Source organism: Pseudopipra pipra, chromosome 2 (genome assembly GCF_036250125.1).
Source record: "Pseudopipra pipra isolate bDixPip1 chromosome 2, bDixPip1.hap1, whole genome shotgun sequence".
NCBI lineage: Eukaryota > Metazoa > Chordata > Aves > Passeriformes > Pipridae > Pseudopipra > Pseudopipra pipra.
In genome coordinates, this window is record NC_087550.1 from 48,660,859 (window position 1) to 48,678,234 (window position 17,376).

Genomic DNA, 17,376 nt, shown 5'->3' on the forward strand with positions numbered 1-17,376 from the left:
GAAAGACATGCTACCAATGCCACTGTCACCCAGGCAGGATTATCCATAGATGGTTTTGTTCATTGGCACTGCCTCTTTGCACCTTTGTCACAACTTGGCAAAGGTGTCAAGGCTCCTTGTGTTAGCTAGGTGGTATATAAAGAGAAGAGTAGGACAGTCCCTGTCCCAGAGTTCAGATCTGCTTTAAGGCCAGAGACCACAGCTGGAGCCAGACAGAAAGGGTGCCAGAGGGAGACACTAGAGCTGGTCTTGTACCAACCCTGCAGCTGCCTAAGCTGTCATTGCAGTCAGAAATAATGCCATTGGCCAAAAATTAAATTTATTTTTTAGTTGACTTTTAAACTGTCAGCATCTCATCTCTGATTTTAGTTTTTGTCTTTCAAGTGCTTCGTTTGTGAATGATTCAGCCTTTTGACATTATCTCCGGCATGTAGATATTTTTAAAAGGCAGCATTACGTGCACTAACAGTCACATGGGGTGAGGATTATGTTTCCTCTCACCTGATTGTAAATACCTGTAATACACATGTCACTGTCTGAGATGGGTGTCTACAGTGTTTCTGTGCTTGGGGAGGAAAACTAGGAATTTTTAAGGTCTGGTTCATGAGACCAGTTTGAGACACCTGCTTTAGGGCTGAATGAATTGTGGCCTGGAAGTGGCAGTCTCTCTCCACGCCTGACAGCAGCCAGAGTTCCTGGTTCAGTGCTTGGCATCTCTGCATTGCAGCTACCTGTCTCTGGCTGAGTGAATAGCATTCTCCCTCCACTCCCTGCCAGCATCCAGCTGCAGTACTTTGTTTCTTGCCTGTAACTGTGTAGGTACTGGTTTCAAGAACATCTTTTGGGAGACATTCTGAATTTGAGGTCAGTCTTCAAAGTCATCTTTGAGGACAGTAATTTTCAGCAGTAACTATTTGGGAATAGCTATGGGGCAGCTATAGGGACAGCCAGGGCTTTAAATTTGGAGTTATTAAGACTTGCATTTTCCTGGCAGCAGATACTCATTTCTGTTGTACTGGCAGTGCCTGGAAAGTACAGCATGAATGAGCTCTGGGAGCTGCCCTTGCTGAGGAACAACACGGATTGGAGCTATTTCTGCCAGTCTGCAGTTTGGGTGCCCAAGCAGCTGTGACAGCCCAACAGCAGCAAGAGCCAGAGAAGAGCCAGAGAAGAGCCAGGGGAGCCAGAGAAAAGCCAGTCTTTGCAGCATGGTCAGGAGGGGTGTTCCAGAGGTGTTGGGGACCTGAGGGGTGCACCACAGAGATATTTTCAATTATAGCCACCAGCAGGTACAAAGGGAGGGACAAGAGCCTTACTATGCCCCAGCTTTGGATGCAGGAGTTCCACAGAGCCTCTGCTGGAACTTCCCCAAACACTTGAAAAAATCATCTGATTTCCCAACATTTCAGATCCTCCCTCCAATCAACCAACATTTTTTCGGTCCATTGGGCTGGGGTTGTTTGAAGAATGGTAATTTCCAGCAGCCAAAGCTGAACGTGACCAGATCTGGTCTCTGTTGGCATAGCCCAGGAACCCACTGACCTCTGGACCTTTTGGATCGAGGGCACGACTCAAGCACCTTCTCCCACATCTCTGTCATGTTGGTGTTCCCCTGCAGATCTCTGTTGGTTTATGGCTGTGATTTGTTACAGCTGCTTAAATAGTTGGGAGACTGGGAGAGAAACACATCTGATCATGTCTGCTCCTGTCCAAGTAGTGCCTTTAGCAGAGGAGGGAGCTGAGTCCCTCACTATGCTCTGCGGTCTGTGCTGTTGTGACTAGCCTGTTCCCAATACTCAGATGAGCTTTACCAGCCACTTATACACTAAGAGACATACAAAGGCAGGGAGAGCATGTGCTTTTTTATTTTTTCCTCAGCAAATGCTGTCTGAAACGAATGTACTGGGGCTTTGCATATAATTTTTATGGCTGCCTTGTTCGACATTGCAAAAGAAAGTAATTCTGTGTGTAGCAAGAGTTACTTCTTCAGGGTGATGTCCCATGTGGACTTTCTCATGACTGTTAGACTGTGAGCTCATGCTATAGCTGGTTCCCCATTAGGACCATGATAGGATTTTTCTTCTCTACCAGGCAAGCAGCTTTCTGAAAACTTCTGTCAACTTGTGTTTTAATCCTTCAACTCTGCTAGCTGCTGCTCCATGATTCAGAACTTTCAGGGACTAGGAGAAGAAACAGACATATTCTTGATTACCTGAACCACATTTCTGTAGGAATCAAGACAAAAAAAGCAGAAATTCTTAAAAAATGTTTTTTAAACAGAATCAGAAATGCCAACCCCACCATCTCAGAGGCTTTTGTTGAGTGCACCAGCAGCCCATGACATCTGCTATAAGCTTCAGGCTACACCCAGAAAAGGAGTTGTACAGAATTTTTTGTGTGCATCCAAAATCCACACCCAGCTGCTGCTGAATGCTGGAAACACCTAGGGGAAGGTTAGGTTCCTCCCTGTTCATTTCTATAAAATCTTAAATTGCCTGTAAATCAGGTTAGGTACCTGCCCAGAGCTGCCCCAGGTTGATCACATCAGGACCTGGCTCCTGCCCAAGCGTAATGGAGCTGCAGAATCTTGGTGCTCCTTCATGCATCCTTCAGTATGTAGCTGTTGTCAGCACATGCCCAAAACACATATTAATCAGGTCTCATATTCTACTTGCACTGCTTCATTTGTTTCAAAACCAGTCACCTGGTGCAAACTCACTAAGGCTGGTGCCCATGCCCCAGCTCCCCAGAAGCCATTAAGTTATTGGACATTCTGGGAGAACACCTCCCTGGTCCTTGCTGGTCAAGTTTCTCTAGCATTGCAGTCAGGAATAGTGGCTTTTTTGGGACCAAGGAGGAAGGAGCTGGAGAAGGACCTATAGCCTCATGAGCTTTTACAAAGGAGAGGGAAGGCCTTGAAGCTGATCTGCATCCTGCATCAGGACTAAGCTAAAGCTGGGAGCATTGAAAGGGCAGAATCCTTTTCCTTTGCATTCAGTAGCAGTGAGCTGAAAAAGTCAATGGATGCAACTGCTTTCTCTCCTCTTTGCACTCGCTCTGACACTCCACAAGTGCTCTCTCACTCATTGCACAACTTTGGCATCTAAGCTGAGAAACAAGGGCAGGGGATTTATTGGCCCATTCCCAGGTAGAAACTACTGTGCCAGTGAACAGGTTGTGCAGACACCACAACCCCATGCTGTGCACCTGCTTCCTCCATGTGCTGAAAGTGGGGAGAAAACACTTAGATTGGATTCATTCTCAGGGAGCCAAAACCAACTCGGCCACAAGCAAATACCGATGCAAGAGGACATCTGAAACCACTGTGCCTACCTACATCCCCAAGCCAAGTACCTGGGGCCAGCTCAGAAGTCCTCTTCAGACACCAGTGGCCAAGGCTGGGCATGCTCTGCAGTCCTAGTTGCCCACTGTGGGACTGATGGTGTTCTCTTCAGCTCCACCCTATTCACAAACCCACAGCTTCCCAGGGAAGGCCAGCACTTTCAAATATACAAATAAATAAATAAATATGCTAGATTCTTCTTTTAGGACTTACTAGTTTTTACTCTCTTATCTATATGGAAAAATGGCCATTTTTAAAGTGTCTGGAGTGCATGGTCCGTGCACAAAGTTCTTGGCACTTTTGCATGCCATACATGATGCTGGCAGTAGCACAAGGCCAGAGAAGAAGGCTGGGGTTCATCCCACCTAAGCTTTGGCAGCTGAGATGCCTCAAAGAGGTATAGAGCAAAGACACAGGTGCATCTGGAGGCAGAGTCAGACAGTGTGGGAAAGCTGTGACTTGTGGAGATGCCTTTCTCACCCAGAAGTGAAGAGATCTGGTGACAGCTGTGCCCCAGCTTCAGCAGCTCAGGGGCAGGGGGTTGAGATGGGATGGGATGTGGCTTGCTGCTCAGTGTTCTGCCTGGTCCTGCCTCTTGTGCAGTGCTGGCTGCATTGATGCAACCATCTTTGCCCTGGTGTGCCTTACATGTTGTCCTGCTTCTCTCTCCAGGCAATTGTCAGAGGAGAATGCTAATCTTCAAGAATATGTTGAGAAAGAAGTGGAGGAGAAGAAGAAGCTCAGCAGGACTAACGAAGAGCTCCTCTGGAAGCTGCAGGAGGGAGATGCCGTAAGCCCTGTCAAACTCCCACCTGCATCGTCCACTTCTTTTTATCACTGCTCATCAGAGAACTCCTCTCCAGCAAAAGTCAGAACCTTGCGGCGATGAATCAGCAGCTGTGTGCCGGAGGTTCTCTGCCTTTTATGCATTTCCAATCTGCAAAATGTTACCCTCCAAGGAAGTATTACCATCAACAGGCGCCCAGCGTTCATGGCTGCAAGCATGTTTGGTAGCTGCATAGCTTTACACTAGGCAGGGTACTCTTACAGTCCCCATATAGAAATTCTTGGTTCTGACATGTTGATTAAGGTAGCAAAAAAGATAGCAAAAAGCTAGAACAGCAGAAAGTTAGGATAGCAAAAAGTTTAATTTGATGTGTGAACATTATAAGTATGGTTAGAGCCAAAAGTTGGAAAATGCTCTAATAATGGTTCATCAGAATGAACTTTTGCTGCAGTATTTCAGGTTAGTTACAAATACAGTTCAAGTTGTGAATATTTCTGTATATGTGTCTGTGTTTATATACATGTACGTATTGTACCTTTATACCTATATATAGACGCACACACATATATATGTAGTTGCAGATGTTCTGAATTGCATTTTTTATATTATTGGATACTACTAAGTGCTGATATATTTTCATTACAGTCAGCAGTTTTCTAACTCGTGCCTAAGACTTGTATCTAAACAAAATGCATTTCTGTTTAGACTCCCAGGAATATTTATACCCAACCTAGAAGAAAGTTACACAGAAGTAGAAGCGCCTTCCAAATGACCACCAAGTGGTACTCTATGTAACATGAACACCAGCGAATTTGAAATTCTGAGACAGTACTGCCTTTGAAACCATCACCTTTGCTTTGAATACCAGATAAGATATGCATACCATCCACTGCTTTTTAACTCTTACCATTGATATTGTAAGTGGAGATAGGCTAGAGATGAGAAACCTGAGGGGTTTAGCAAATTTGGTAGAGGTTACTGGTTAACATCGTTCAATTTTAGTGTCTTTAAATCCTAGTCAGATCTTATCTTGATTTACCTTGGCCTGATTTGGATACAATCAGAATCTCTGGTTGTAGGTTCCTGTCCATTTTGCTTTATTTCAAGTCCCATAAGCAAGAAGGAGAAAAAAAGTTGTTCATCCTTGACCTGTGCTGGGTGAGAGGTTTCCAATATTAGGATGAGACACTGGGCAACAGCTAGGGCTCTAGCCTCCTTCCACCTGAAATGCCAAATAGAGCACAGCCAACTACACAGGCGCAAATGAGGTCAGAATTACTTTCCTTCCACATATCTATATTATTTCACATTGCTAAAGCTTACCTAAAGTTACAGAGCACTTTGAAGATTCATGGAAATGAGTGGCTAAACTAACTTTAACTTTCCCATCTAGAAGCAAAAATGTTCACCCAGGCTTCGGGTGACCCCCCACCCAAGGGAGTGGTGGGGCTGAGAAATGGCTGTGGTGGGACAGTCTGCAGGGCCCTCATGGGCACTTCTAGCAAGAAAAAAATATCCCTGAGCATAATTTCAAAAACAAAGAGATCTGTGGGATGCTTTTCTACCCAGCTTACGGCAAAGAGCCTGCATGCAGGCCTGCTTTGTGCACTGGGGTCAAAGTAAGCAGGGAGACAGTACATAAAGCAAACCCCTGGGGTGCAGGAGTGCTGTGGGGAGGGTGGCTCTCCCACCTGGGTGTGCGTGGCACTAGCACGCCCTGCACCTACAGGGATGAGATTGCACTGCCCTGCAAACTGCTTGAGTGGGAGCTATGCTCCAGCTTTCCTGGGAAATACTCAGGATTCACAGACTGCAGCTTAGATACAGCTTCAACCACCATCAAAGCACCTGTGGCCTGTTCCACAGTGTTAAAAAAAAAACGTGATTTTTTTTTTTCTCCTTTTTAGAGAAATTTATTTTTGTAGCAGCTTTTGCATGATACTGTGATACTGAGTAAATTGAGCAACTTGTTAGAATAGATCATGCCACACCAGCTACTGCTGTTGAAATGCATTACTAGATTTTAGTGTGTCCAGCAAATACAACCTGAAAGTAAGATAGATACCTAGCACATACATGCACACAAAGCCCCTTCTTGCCAAGTACAACTTTAATCACTTTGATACTTACTAACTGCACAGACACCTGCAATACCTACTGCATTGTCATCTTTCATCCCATCAATAAAATTCAGGTAAAATGAGATCATAGGAGCATAGGATGATTTGAGTTAAAAGGAATCTTTAAGATCATCTGGTCCAAGCACCCTGCCATGCACAGGGACACCTTCCACTAGATCAGGTTGCTCAGAGCTTCATCCAACCTGGCCTTGAACAGTACCAGGGACAGGGGACATCCACAACTTCTCTGGACAACCTGTTCCAGTGTCCTACCACTGTCATTGTAAGAAAATCTCTTCCTTATGTCCAATCTGAACCTATCCTTTTCCATTCTAAAACTGTTGTCCCTTGTACTGTCACTAGAGGCCCTGGTAAAAAGTCCATCCCCATCTTTCTTACAGGCCCCCTTTAGATACTGGAAGGTGTTACAAGATCTCCCTGGAGCCTTCTCTTCTCCAAGCTGAACAACCTCAACTCTTTCAGCCTGTCTTCATAGGACAGATGCTCCAGCCCTCTAGTCATCTTTGTGGCCCTACTCTAGACTTGCTCCAGCAGGTCGATGTCCTTCCTGTGCTGAGGAACCCAGAGCTGGATGCGGCACTGCAGAGTGGAGTAGAGGGGAAGAATTCCCTCCCTCGACCTGCTGGTCATGTTTCTTCTGATGCAGCCCAGGATATGATTGGCTTCCTGGGCTTTGAACACTCACGTCCAGCCTCTCATCCACCAGTATCCCCAAGTCTTTCTCCTCAGGGTTGCTCTCCATCCATTCATCCCCCAGCCTGTATTGATACCAGGGGTTGCCCTGATCCAGGTGCAGCACCTTGCACTTGGCCTTACTGAACCTCATGATTTTCACATGGACCCACCTCTCAAACCTGTCATGGTCCCTCTGGATGGCATCCTTTTCCTCCAGTGTATCAACTGTATCACTCAGCTTGGTGTCATCTGCAAACTTGTTGAGGGTATACCTGATCCCACTGTCCATGTCATTGATGAAGATATTAAACAGTTCTGGTTCCAATATGGACCCCTGAGGGCCACAACTTGTTACTGATTTCCATTTGGACATGGAAATCAGTGCAACCATCTAGCCAATTCCGTATCTAACTTCCATCCATCAAACCCATATCTCCCCAATTTGGTGACAAGGATGTTGTGTGGAACTGTCAAAGACCTTACGGAGTCCAGGTAAATGACATCAGTTGCTCATCCCTCATCCACCAGCGCAGTCACACCATTGCAGAAGGCCACCAGACTAGTCAGACTTGTTGATAGTTTCTAGAATCCTCTTTTTTACCCTCTGTAAATTGGTTGAGCTGATACAACCAGAGATGTTACCATGATGCTCCTCTAAACTTTTCTGTGCTAAACACACTAAAGCATACTATTGGCCCAGGACAGTCTGGCTGAGCCTGTTTTAATTTATTAATCCTTTCTCTCTTTTTCTGGTGCTTTATCACTTTGTTGTTTTAAAGTCATAGCAAGAGATGCTTCCAGCAGTGAATTGGGAGTGGGGCTTTTATGGTGGGAAAACTGGTGTTGAACCCAGCTCCACCATCATTCCGTATCATTGCCAATCCCTTTCCCATCGAATTTTTGCCTCCCAATCCTGCCTCTCACTGGATTCTTCCTTGGCACGGCCTCTGGGGTCTGCCCAATCACTAGCAAAGCTGTAGGAAATTTTGCCTGACCAGAAGGGACCCAGCAACCCATCCCTGTGGGGGGTGTTAAGGGTGGCTCCTCCTGGTGCGAGCCCAGAAACACAGACTTTTTTTCCCAAAAAAAAGGTTATTCCTTTTTCCTGTTTTTCCTGTCCTGTCCCTCCTTGCCTTTACGTGCTGGAGTAGGTGTGAAACTAAAGCCCAGGTCACTCAGACAGTGGGAGGAAGGGAACAGCCCCTGAGTGGGGCAGTCATTCCTGAGTGGGGCAGAACACCCCCGAGTGCATGGCCAAGCCTGTAACCCCTGCTCATGCCAGGGAGGTGTGACCATGAAATGTGAGCTTGGCTTTCCCAGTGGTGTAGGGGTCATATCTCTAGTCTGTGCTCACTGGCTGTCCCTGCTCAAAAGCAAGCAATGGGAAGTAATTGCTTTTGCAAGGCTGGAGACTTCCCAAATGCCATGGCCACTGCAGGGACTTTCCCAATTAGATAGTGTAGGGCAGCCTTTGGCAGGAGAGGGAACATAGCCAGCACTAAGCAGGAAAGGGTTTTATCGCCTCTGGCTTTAAAAAGAAGCTGTTTGATTTGGTTAATCTTTAACCAATGCAGAAGGGTGCAGTGGCAATAAAACTAGCCTACAGCTGCTCTGGAGGGGCTCCAGAGACAGGCACTGGGAGCAGGTATCAGCCATGGGATGGCAGGAGAGCCAGCAGCAAGTGGGAGCCACAGAATTTTCTGTGGAAAGATACCATTTGGCCCTGTTGGGATGGGACCTCCTGCAGCTGCCGGCAGAGATGTGTTAACTCGGTCGATGCACAGTAGCAAAGGCTTGTGATGGTGGTGGGCAGGGGGAGGAAAGGAGAACTATCAAGTGCAAAATCAGGTATTTTACGTCTCTGCACTGATGGTGGTTGTGTCCCATGGACACGCTGAGGAGCCTCTGTACAGTTTCCCGCACAGCAGGAGTTCTGTGGTCCTGTTTACTACGTGGCTAATGATTACAGGAAGAGTTTGTATAATTTCAGTTACAGTGTACAGATAAGTGTAATATATTCCTGATTAATAAAAACATGCGCCAGTGCACCTATGGGCTGACGCATACAGACCAGCACGTCCTGCCATGTTTTCTCTGCACACGGAAACCAAGATCAATGGAAAACAAAGCAAAACTTCATTAAAGGGTTACCCCATTAAGGTAAAGAGTGAAGCTAGACAGTCACTTAGCCTCCGGGCAGCAGGGCTGGTCAGCTGGGTTTCCTAACTGTGGCTCACATGCTATTAAGTTCTCATGGATTCATTTTCTAAAGGTGTTTCCAATATGACTGGGGCTCCCAGATCAGTGATTGTGGTCTGCAATGTTTCTATTAAGGTGTCACGCTGCAGCATGTGGTAATGGGAACATTTCTGCCAGTGGTTCAGGCACAGCAGCAAAAACCTGCACTATTAGAATGCCAGTTCACTAAGTTTCAACACCCCATCCCCTGTGCCCTCACCCTGCCCTCCCACTGAGAGCCACAGAACTGCTTGGGCTTTGCCACAAGGATTAAAAAGGGGCACATCCCACCTCAGAAACGTACCTGATGACATCCTCCTGAAAGATTTTTCACCAGGCCTCTGCCTTGCTTAGCACAAAGGAAGCTGTGGCAAGGACCAGGACTAAAGGAAGAAGCAAAGCAGTGTTCGGGGGCCACTGGCTCATCTGCCACAGGACACAAGTGATGGAGGCAGAGGCACGCAGCAGACAAGCCTCCTCCTGCCTGGTGGTTTCTGTGTTGTCCTGCAGGCCCTATCCTGGAAAATCCCACGAGCAGTACTCTTCATTCACTACACAGTCCTAATTTCCTGAGGCAACCAAACTTTGCAATGTGAGCAAAATTTATATCACCTGGGTCAATTTTAAGTTACCTTTGCAGGTTCTTGAAGTCCCACCTAATACCTGAACTGGTAGTACAGGGGCTGAGTCACCTCACTGTCAGCAGCAACAACCTGCTCAGCAGTGAGCACAGACCCAGTCTGCAAAAAATTCCCCAAATTACGTAGTGTCCCACCTGTCTCAGCAAATCCAAAAGACAGGGTCGAGTTACCACAAACAGCTCCCTGAGCAAGTGCTCTCCTGCAGACATTGGAACAAGGTGAAAAACAGAGGCAGGCTTGCAAATGAGGGCAAACAATAGGCATAATTTATTTGGATATTAAGAAATATGTTTTAATGCTGTACCAGATAATTACAAGTGAATTTCCAAATTCCAAAAGCATTGCTGAGGGGAGAAGTATTTACAGTGTTGCCAGGATTAGAAGTAGCCACACACCTGCGCTGTGCTCTAGGGGCAAGGTTCACATTTTAAAACTTAAGGCTTTAATTGCTACATGAACTTGGTAAAAAAGGCAAAACAAAAAAAAATCAAACCGAAACAAAGATAAAGAAGACAAAAAATAGATTTGATTACTGAACAAGCATTAAAACTACTTATCACACCCATAAAAACTTCTGAGAAAATCATTAGGAAAATAGACCATCAGACAACAAAAATTTTATTATTTACATTTTGCTTAATAATTTTAATAATTGAAAAATAAAAATATACACTCTTCCATGGCTTCGGTCAGAAAAATTGCTTTACCAGCTCCTCCTGCCCCTTGTACCCAGCACAGCTGGAACACACAAGTGCTGCAAGGGAACCCTTTGCTTCCCACTGTTGTCCCAAAAATATGAGTCACTTTGCCAGAACCACTGCCCCACACAGCACTGGGATGAAAAGGTGCTTCTTGCTGGTTGGAGCCTGCCAGGTCTCAGAGGAACCCCATGTTTTACAGTGTGAGCCAAGAGCAAATACCCTGAGAAAAATCGAGGTCTGGCTCTTGCTAGCAGAGACATTCCAGGATCATCTGTTTTCCAGCTGGGTGTCAGACTGCCAGTGGGACCTCAGCTGCAACTGTAAAGTAGAAGCGTAAGGCAGCCCAGGGGGGTTATGGCAGAGGCATTGCTGCTGGAATGGGAAATGAATGATAAACCACGAGGCAAGTGGCAACAGGTAGCAGTGGCAACTGATGACACCATCGAGGCAGCCTTGCCTTCAGCTTGCTTTTGGGATGCAGGCAGGCTGGCATCCCACATCAGGCTGGCAGCCCTGTGGAAAGGTGAGTTGGCTGTGAGGAGAAAGCATCAGTTCACTGTGTATGTATAGATTTAGCCTTGAACAAGTGCAATTTTTTCATAAGGAGAAGGAAGAAATAAGACCTGCTTGGAAAGTCAATCCCAGCGGACATCGCAAGGTTATCCAAGGCTTTAGGAAGAGATGCTTTTTCTGCCATAGGGAAGAGGTTTGCTTTGAAAGGAGAGTGTTGAGATGCACATAGGGAAGGGATTTCAGGGGAGCCTGCTGCATGAAAACCAGCCTCATTCCTGCTCCTCCCTGTCAATGCAAGCCCCTCATGCCTGCCAGACCTGCCTGTCGCTCTTCCTTCATTTGGGCAGATGATAGCAATGTTTACTTGTACATGGCTTTCCTTAGGGGTGGATTTAAGAATTTTCACTGGAATTCATTAGTATATAAAATGCAATCACTAAAGAAGCAGATTTTACAAATATAAACATAATATTCTAGCATATCACTTTCTGGTCTCTGAGTAAGTAGGAGTGGAGGCAACAGGCAGTGACAGGCACTCTCTGTACACCAGGAATAGGAGTTTGTTTTTGTGGGATGGATGAAGAGTAAGAGCATCTATGGCAGGCACTGCCAGCTAAAACTTTACCCTTCTAAAACCCCGGCAGTAAACAGCAGCATGTGGTGTCAGCACCAGCAGCAGTTCCACCAGTGTGTTTCCTTTCAGCCCCCTCTCCCCTGCTGTGACCAAGCACGTATGGCTCTGAACCAGGAGCAGTCTGTTTGCAGCATACCCCAGCCCCCACGATGGCCAAACAGTACAGGGGATGGGGGCCGCCCCGTACCCCCTCATGCAGCAGAGCTGTTCGACTCCCAGCACAAGCACTCTCTACCCAGAGATGCATCAAACTCCACCCTGAGGGATGAGAAAAGGGTAAAGTGAAGTCGAAAACCAGTCAGTAATGACTTTCAGTGACAAAAGAATGAAAATAGTAAGCAAATAATCAAAAGCTAGTCATTTCTGAACCAAAAAAATTTCTTTGTTTGGGGGGGGAAGGAAAACTGTTTTGACAGTAATTTTCCATTGAGAAGGGCTGGCTAGCTACATACTCAGACTTGCTATATAACTGCGAGTTGCAGCCTCAGTGGTGCCAACCTCTGCCCACCATGCACCAGCAGTCAGTAGGACCCTTCCAACAGCTTTCCCAGAAGGAAACTTCAAGTAAGCAGACTGGGAACAACTAAATACGCTGAAATAAGGTCACTCTTTTGGGCCAGAGCCTGCCCCTAAATATCAAGCATGCCAGGATCTATTTTTGTGCCGAGCAAAGGCATTGCTTCTCCATTCCCAACTCTTCATGCAACAAAATGCTCTACAAAATATTTGCATCATAAAATTATGATTAAACTATTCACAGAGGAAAGCCCAAATGAATGAAAGTGTATCATCCACAACAGCAAGGTTATAGCAGCAGTTGCATGACTCCAAAGATACTTCGCTTGATCGATGTTACATGCACACATCAGCAGGGAGGCAGAAAATAGTAAAACCCCATAAAATAGTAAAAAAACCACTATTCAGCAAAGTCCTTGACATTGTCCTGGAAAGAGGCAGTCAGACTTGCCTTTTAGCTTAAAAAAATGGACAAGCAAGGGGTAGATGCAGGCAGGAGAGGATGAGGCAGAAGTATGCAGCTGTGTCAAACTCATCTCCTCCTCACCAGTCCACTCCCTGGGTCAAAACATGTGAAGAGGAGGCCAGGAGGTCCCCACGTCCAGCTGGACACAGGAGAAGCAGGTACGCAGAGAGACAGGGAGACACCTGCACTTCCCTGTCACTGTGCAGGCCTGCAGATTCGCTCCACCTCCTTGTATCTGGTGAGTAGCAACAGCAGCACTTACCACCAGGGAACTGATGGGTTGAAGAAGTCATGATGGAGCAGCAGGAGACAGAGCTAAAGACCCTCACCTCTACCAGCAAATTTATGGCATGTGGCTCTGGGGCTGGTACACATAAGGGCACATTTAAATATCAAATCTGTTGACACAGAATGGTTTTTCTATGAACCTTCTCAGAGAAAAAGCAACTGAAGAAAAATGGCCCCCATCAGGACTTTCTCTTCTTCTACATGTTGCTATTATATGTCACAAAAGCTGAAACAAAGTAATGGAATATAAAAACCAGAACACATCTCTAAGCAGACAACACAAATAAGTTAACACCTATATAAAAAAATTTTACATACAGCAAGAAATCTGTATATGTTAAAATAATTTTCTTTGGAAACATGCTTCCAGTCAGAATTCAGCCCTAAATGGTCATTGCTTAATGCTATAATTGCTCAGGAGCTGGTACCCAGGTAGAGAAAAACATCCTTACATTTTTAGTACAATAGGAAACTTTGCTCCCCTCTGAGTTTTCATCTTCTTGCCTCTCACCACATCTTCAGTGTCTTTTGGGAGGCTGTGGAGTGTGTTGACCTTGCCTGTGTTTAAACAAAACAGATTTCAACGTAGTGGCTTCTAATTTCTGTATTCATCTCCCCCTGCTTGAGTTAAGACTTTGTATATGCATAAGGTGCAAAGGCTTGGCAAATGGTCAAGACCCACTGACTGGAGCAGACCCCGACTTCATTTCTGGGGGGAAACTGCACTCAAAACACACCCTGAAGTGCACCTGGGAAGCAACGAACACATTGCCTTTGCTCCCTCAAAATCCAATCCTGCCAAGAAGAGCCTCCCAGCGCACTACAAAGAAGTCAAGATTAAAACTCTTCAGTGGTCAGAAAGGCTACAAAGTCTTTCTTGGAAACATGTGAGAGATGGTCCACGGTCCGGCCATTTAACCCAGGAAATTGTCTGATTCTCCTTTCTGCGGCACCAGATGCCTGGTGAAACCCTGGGCAAGTCACGCAGGGGTCCGTTCTTCAGTTCTCCAACTGAATGATGCGGACAAGAGCCTGTCGCTTCATCAGCAAGAGCCATGCTGACAAATAGATTTAAGATTGTCCAGTGTTCAGATACAGTAGTATGGAGGACACCTAGGAAAGCATCCACTCAGTCAGGAAAGGGGGTTTCCGCAGTATCTGTTTGGGATGCTCCATCCCTGGAAGCATTTAAGGCCTGGGTTTTGAGCAATCTCATCTAGTGAAAGATGTCCTTACCCATGGAAGGGAGGCTAGACTAGATGATCTTCAAAAGGTCCCTTCCAACCCAAACCATTCCATGATTCTATGATTTATTTTTCAGTACAAGTTGAAGCATGAATTTAAATCAGTGGCATTACATGGGCATGGTCCACCTTCATGATGCTTTAACAAGCCTTTTTTAGGGTAGTGGATGAATTTGGCTGGGGAAAGCTATTAGAGAGAATTTAAAAAAACAAACATCATCTTGCAGCAAAACCAAGGCATTGCCAACCAAACACAGCCCCTGATCTCAACTCCAAATTTCCAACCTTTCACAGCCAGGCTCTGGAAATGATCTCCAGCCCCAAAGGGAAAGTTCCCCTCAGCAAGTCAGACCCTAGAGCTTAGCGGTGTTTTCTGGGCTGCATGCTCTGCTGGGACTTGAGAAGCCCTTGCACCTCCCCACAGCTTCCCCTGGGCAGGGGGCAGACACCACTACTGCTCATGAGTGAACTTCATGATCCTGAGGATTCTTCTGTGCTTCCCTTTCCAAGGCAGAAATGTGTTCCACCCACCAACACCAAATGGAAGTATCACAGCCAAATCCTTTGCTAATGCCACTTGGCCAGGACACAGAACTGATGCAGGGAGAGGAAAATAGGACTCCACTTGCTGTCAGAGCTGGACTCACCTCTGCCAGCCACCCCACCACTGCAGCCACACTGGTGACTTCCAAGGCAAAGAGGCAGGACGTCTCTTCAGAGGCACCCATTCCTTTCAAGCCTTTCAAGTATTTGCACCACACAGTTCCCTCACTAAACCTGGCAATCCTTCTGTGGAGTGTACAGGCAGCAGCAATATATACTGGCGTTCCCTGTGTGCTGGCGAGCGACCATTCACCTGACAAACAGCAACCACAAACCTTCCCAACATTTCACAGCAGTGGAAATGTGCTTTAAAGCATATGAGTACGTAGTTAAAAAAACAAGTTAAATACAACAAAAACTATGAGACCTAATAATTTAAAGAATTAAAATCTTGCAGGTGCTTTCTTAACCCAGTGAAATCTGTTGTTTGGCGAGAGCCTTTTTTTGTGCGTACACGTGGGGTACAGGTCACATAGGGTGAAGGATGGATCTGGTCTACACTTGACAGTAGCACTGCAAAATCTGCTCCATGTATAATCAGGTAGAGTATCTGTGGGGAGGTAATTCTCAGGGCTACTGAGAAAGACCTTTGTGAGGCTTGGTTTCATAGCAGCATTTAAGGTTAACTGGCACACAGAAACAGTTCTCTTTCTACATACTGAGGAAAAAAACAAAACAGAAGAGGGAGAGAGGGAAGCACATAGCCCCAGGTGAGCTGACAGTGCTGCCAGGAGTATTCCAGAGCTGTGTCTTTTTTCCTTGTGATCCCTTTTAACTGTGCTACTAAACAAACCGCAAGCTGCAGCAAAAGGGTTGGGGAGGCCTGCATTAGGCTTTCTTATTCCTGCATTACTGATTGATCAGGTGCAATCTGATTCAGGATCCCCACCACAAAGCTTCTTTCACTGCAGCTACCAGTTGCCTGTGAGCCAAACACAGTCATTTACAGCTGTCTGAGCCAGCATCTGTGTTTCTCTCCACATCTGCTGACGCCGCGTAGGTGGCTTCCACACTATGCCGTATTCCATAGGCAAAGTAGATGATAAAGCCTGTGGAAGCCAAGGGGAGAGGTTACCATTAGCTCTGTAAGGAAACAGAAAACCCTACTCACACCCACTGACACAAGTTACACCAGTGTAAGCCCAGCCACCCTGATCGTTACCTTCTCGTGGACAGCCACTACCAGCCTTAGGGAAAAAAAAGCCCACAGGCACTAGTATTTAAAAGTCAATCTATCCCAGCCCCAAATGGGGTGCTCATTTGAGCATTTCAGGCAATTCAGCCTTATCCACATGGCTACTGGGAACATCTTGGGATACAGCTCAGCTTCTTCAGCTCCAAAACCATAAGCCCCACCACATGGACAGCAACTCAAGGCCAGTCAACAAAAAACGCTCTATGGTTTCTTGTTGGCAACAAGACCCATAAGATGGTTCATGGGTTGTTATGCTGTCCTCACAAAGGCTTTAAGACCCTTGAATTTGAAACAAAGCTTGAGACTGCCTAAATGGCTTCAGTGAAGTCACCAGGGTTGCCCAGGGATGATCAGAATGCAGAATCCCTCCCTGGAGTGCTACAATAAATTTCTGGTTAACAAAACCTAGTAACTTTGAACACAGCATTTTTTACTCTCTAACTCACCTAGGAGCATCCAGACTGCAAACCGTATCCATGTGCCTACGTCTAGCTGCATCATGAGGTAAACATTCACAAAAATACTCACAACAGGAAGAAAGGGCAAAAGAGGTACCTGAAAAAGAATGAGGGATACGTTACATCCACAGGGATGGAACAGTGGGCAGGAAAGAACATCACATTCCTTGTAAATGGCAAGTGATGGTTGTTACCAAAACTTCAGCTGTCAGATCTGAGAAAAAGCAAGGTTAAACCCAAAAGGAGGACATCAGTCCACTATGGGAGCAGGATGTAAACAATGCTGTTCATCTGTTTTAAGAAGCTTGTTTTGTGGTCTGTAAGGAGGCAAGAGGTGAATTTTAGCAAGGAGGCGAATTTTGTGGGGTGAAGGAGAGAAGAGGAATAACCAAGGAGAGGCACCTATTGAAGAGTAAGAGAAGAAGGTAAGGGGAATGTCAGAGGAGGGATCTAAGGAACTTCATTCAACAGATACCAAGGTAATTTAGCAATAGAGAGAAAATTATCCTGAAGCAGAAGAAAACCAGCAAATATTGCAAGAGATGACTGCAGCTGTGCCAAGAATGCCTTAGTGGTCTGAGAGTCAAAGAAGAATGAGACAGTAAAGCCAAAATGCCAAATAAGAATATAAAAAAAATAGCACTGGCATGTAAAGATAAAATCAAACAAGACAAATTATAACAATAGAAAGCTTTGTGAATATGGTGGAACTAATAGGACAGTGAACTTTGCTCCTAAGGGAAAAGAAGATTTATAAAAAGAAACAGACTGAAATGTGGGCCTTTCTTGATCTAAGCATTGCCAAAAAAAAGAACTTAAAGTAAGCTCACATCACTAGAGAAAGGAGATAGGCACACAAATTAGAAAAGAAAAGAAGAATATTTTTCTAAATTTGGCTTTGTCAAATCAGTAGGGACAAATAAAATTTCCCTA

General features: G+C 45.7%; 2 protein-coding genes across 8 annotated transcripts in view; one reads left to right on the forward strand and one right to left on the reverse strand.

Moving 5' to 3' along the window:
- MTUS2 (microtubule associated scaffold protein 2) overlaps nucleotides 1-9,022 on the forward strand; it is a 253,961-nt gene extending 244,939 nt beyond the window's left edge. For all 3 annotated transcript variants that reach the window (XM_064645436.1, XM_064645438.1, XM_064645437.1), the window contains exon 15: nucleotides 4,016-9,022. In XM_064645436.1, the coding sequence (XP_064501506.1) occupies nucleotides 4,016-4,232 (217 nt within the window). In that variant the 3' untranslated portion in view covers nucleotides 4,233-9,022. The remainder of the gene's footprint in view (nucleotides 1-4,015) is intronic.
- A 1,404-nt stretch (nucleotides 9,023-10,426) lies between these two features.
- Nucleotides 10,427-17,376, reverse strand: part of SLC7A1 (solute carrier family 7 member 1) — a 44,672-nt gene continuing 37,722 nt past the window's right edge. For all 5 annotated transcript variants that reach the window (XM_064645443.1, XM_064645444.1, XM_064645446.1 and 2 more), the window contains 2 exons: nucleotides 16,432-16,540; nucleotides 10,427-15,839 (listed from right to left, as the gene is read on the reverse strand). In XM_064645443.1, the coding sequence (XP_064501513.1) occupies nucleotides 15,730-15,839; nucleotides 16,432-16,540 (219 nt within the window). In that variant the 3' untranslated portion in view covers nucleotides 10,427-15,729. The remainder of the gene's footprint in view (nucleotides 15,840-16,431; nucleotides 16,541-17,376) is intronic.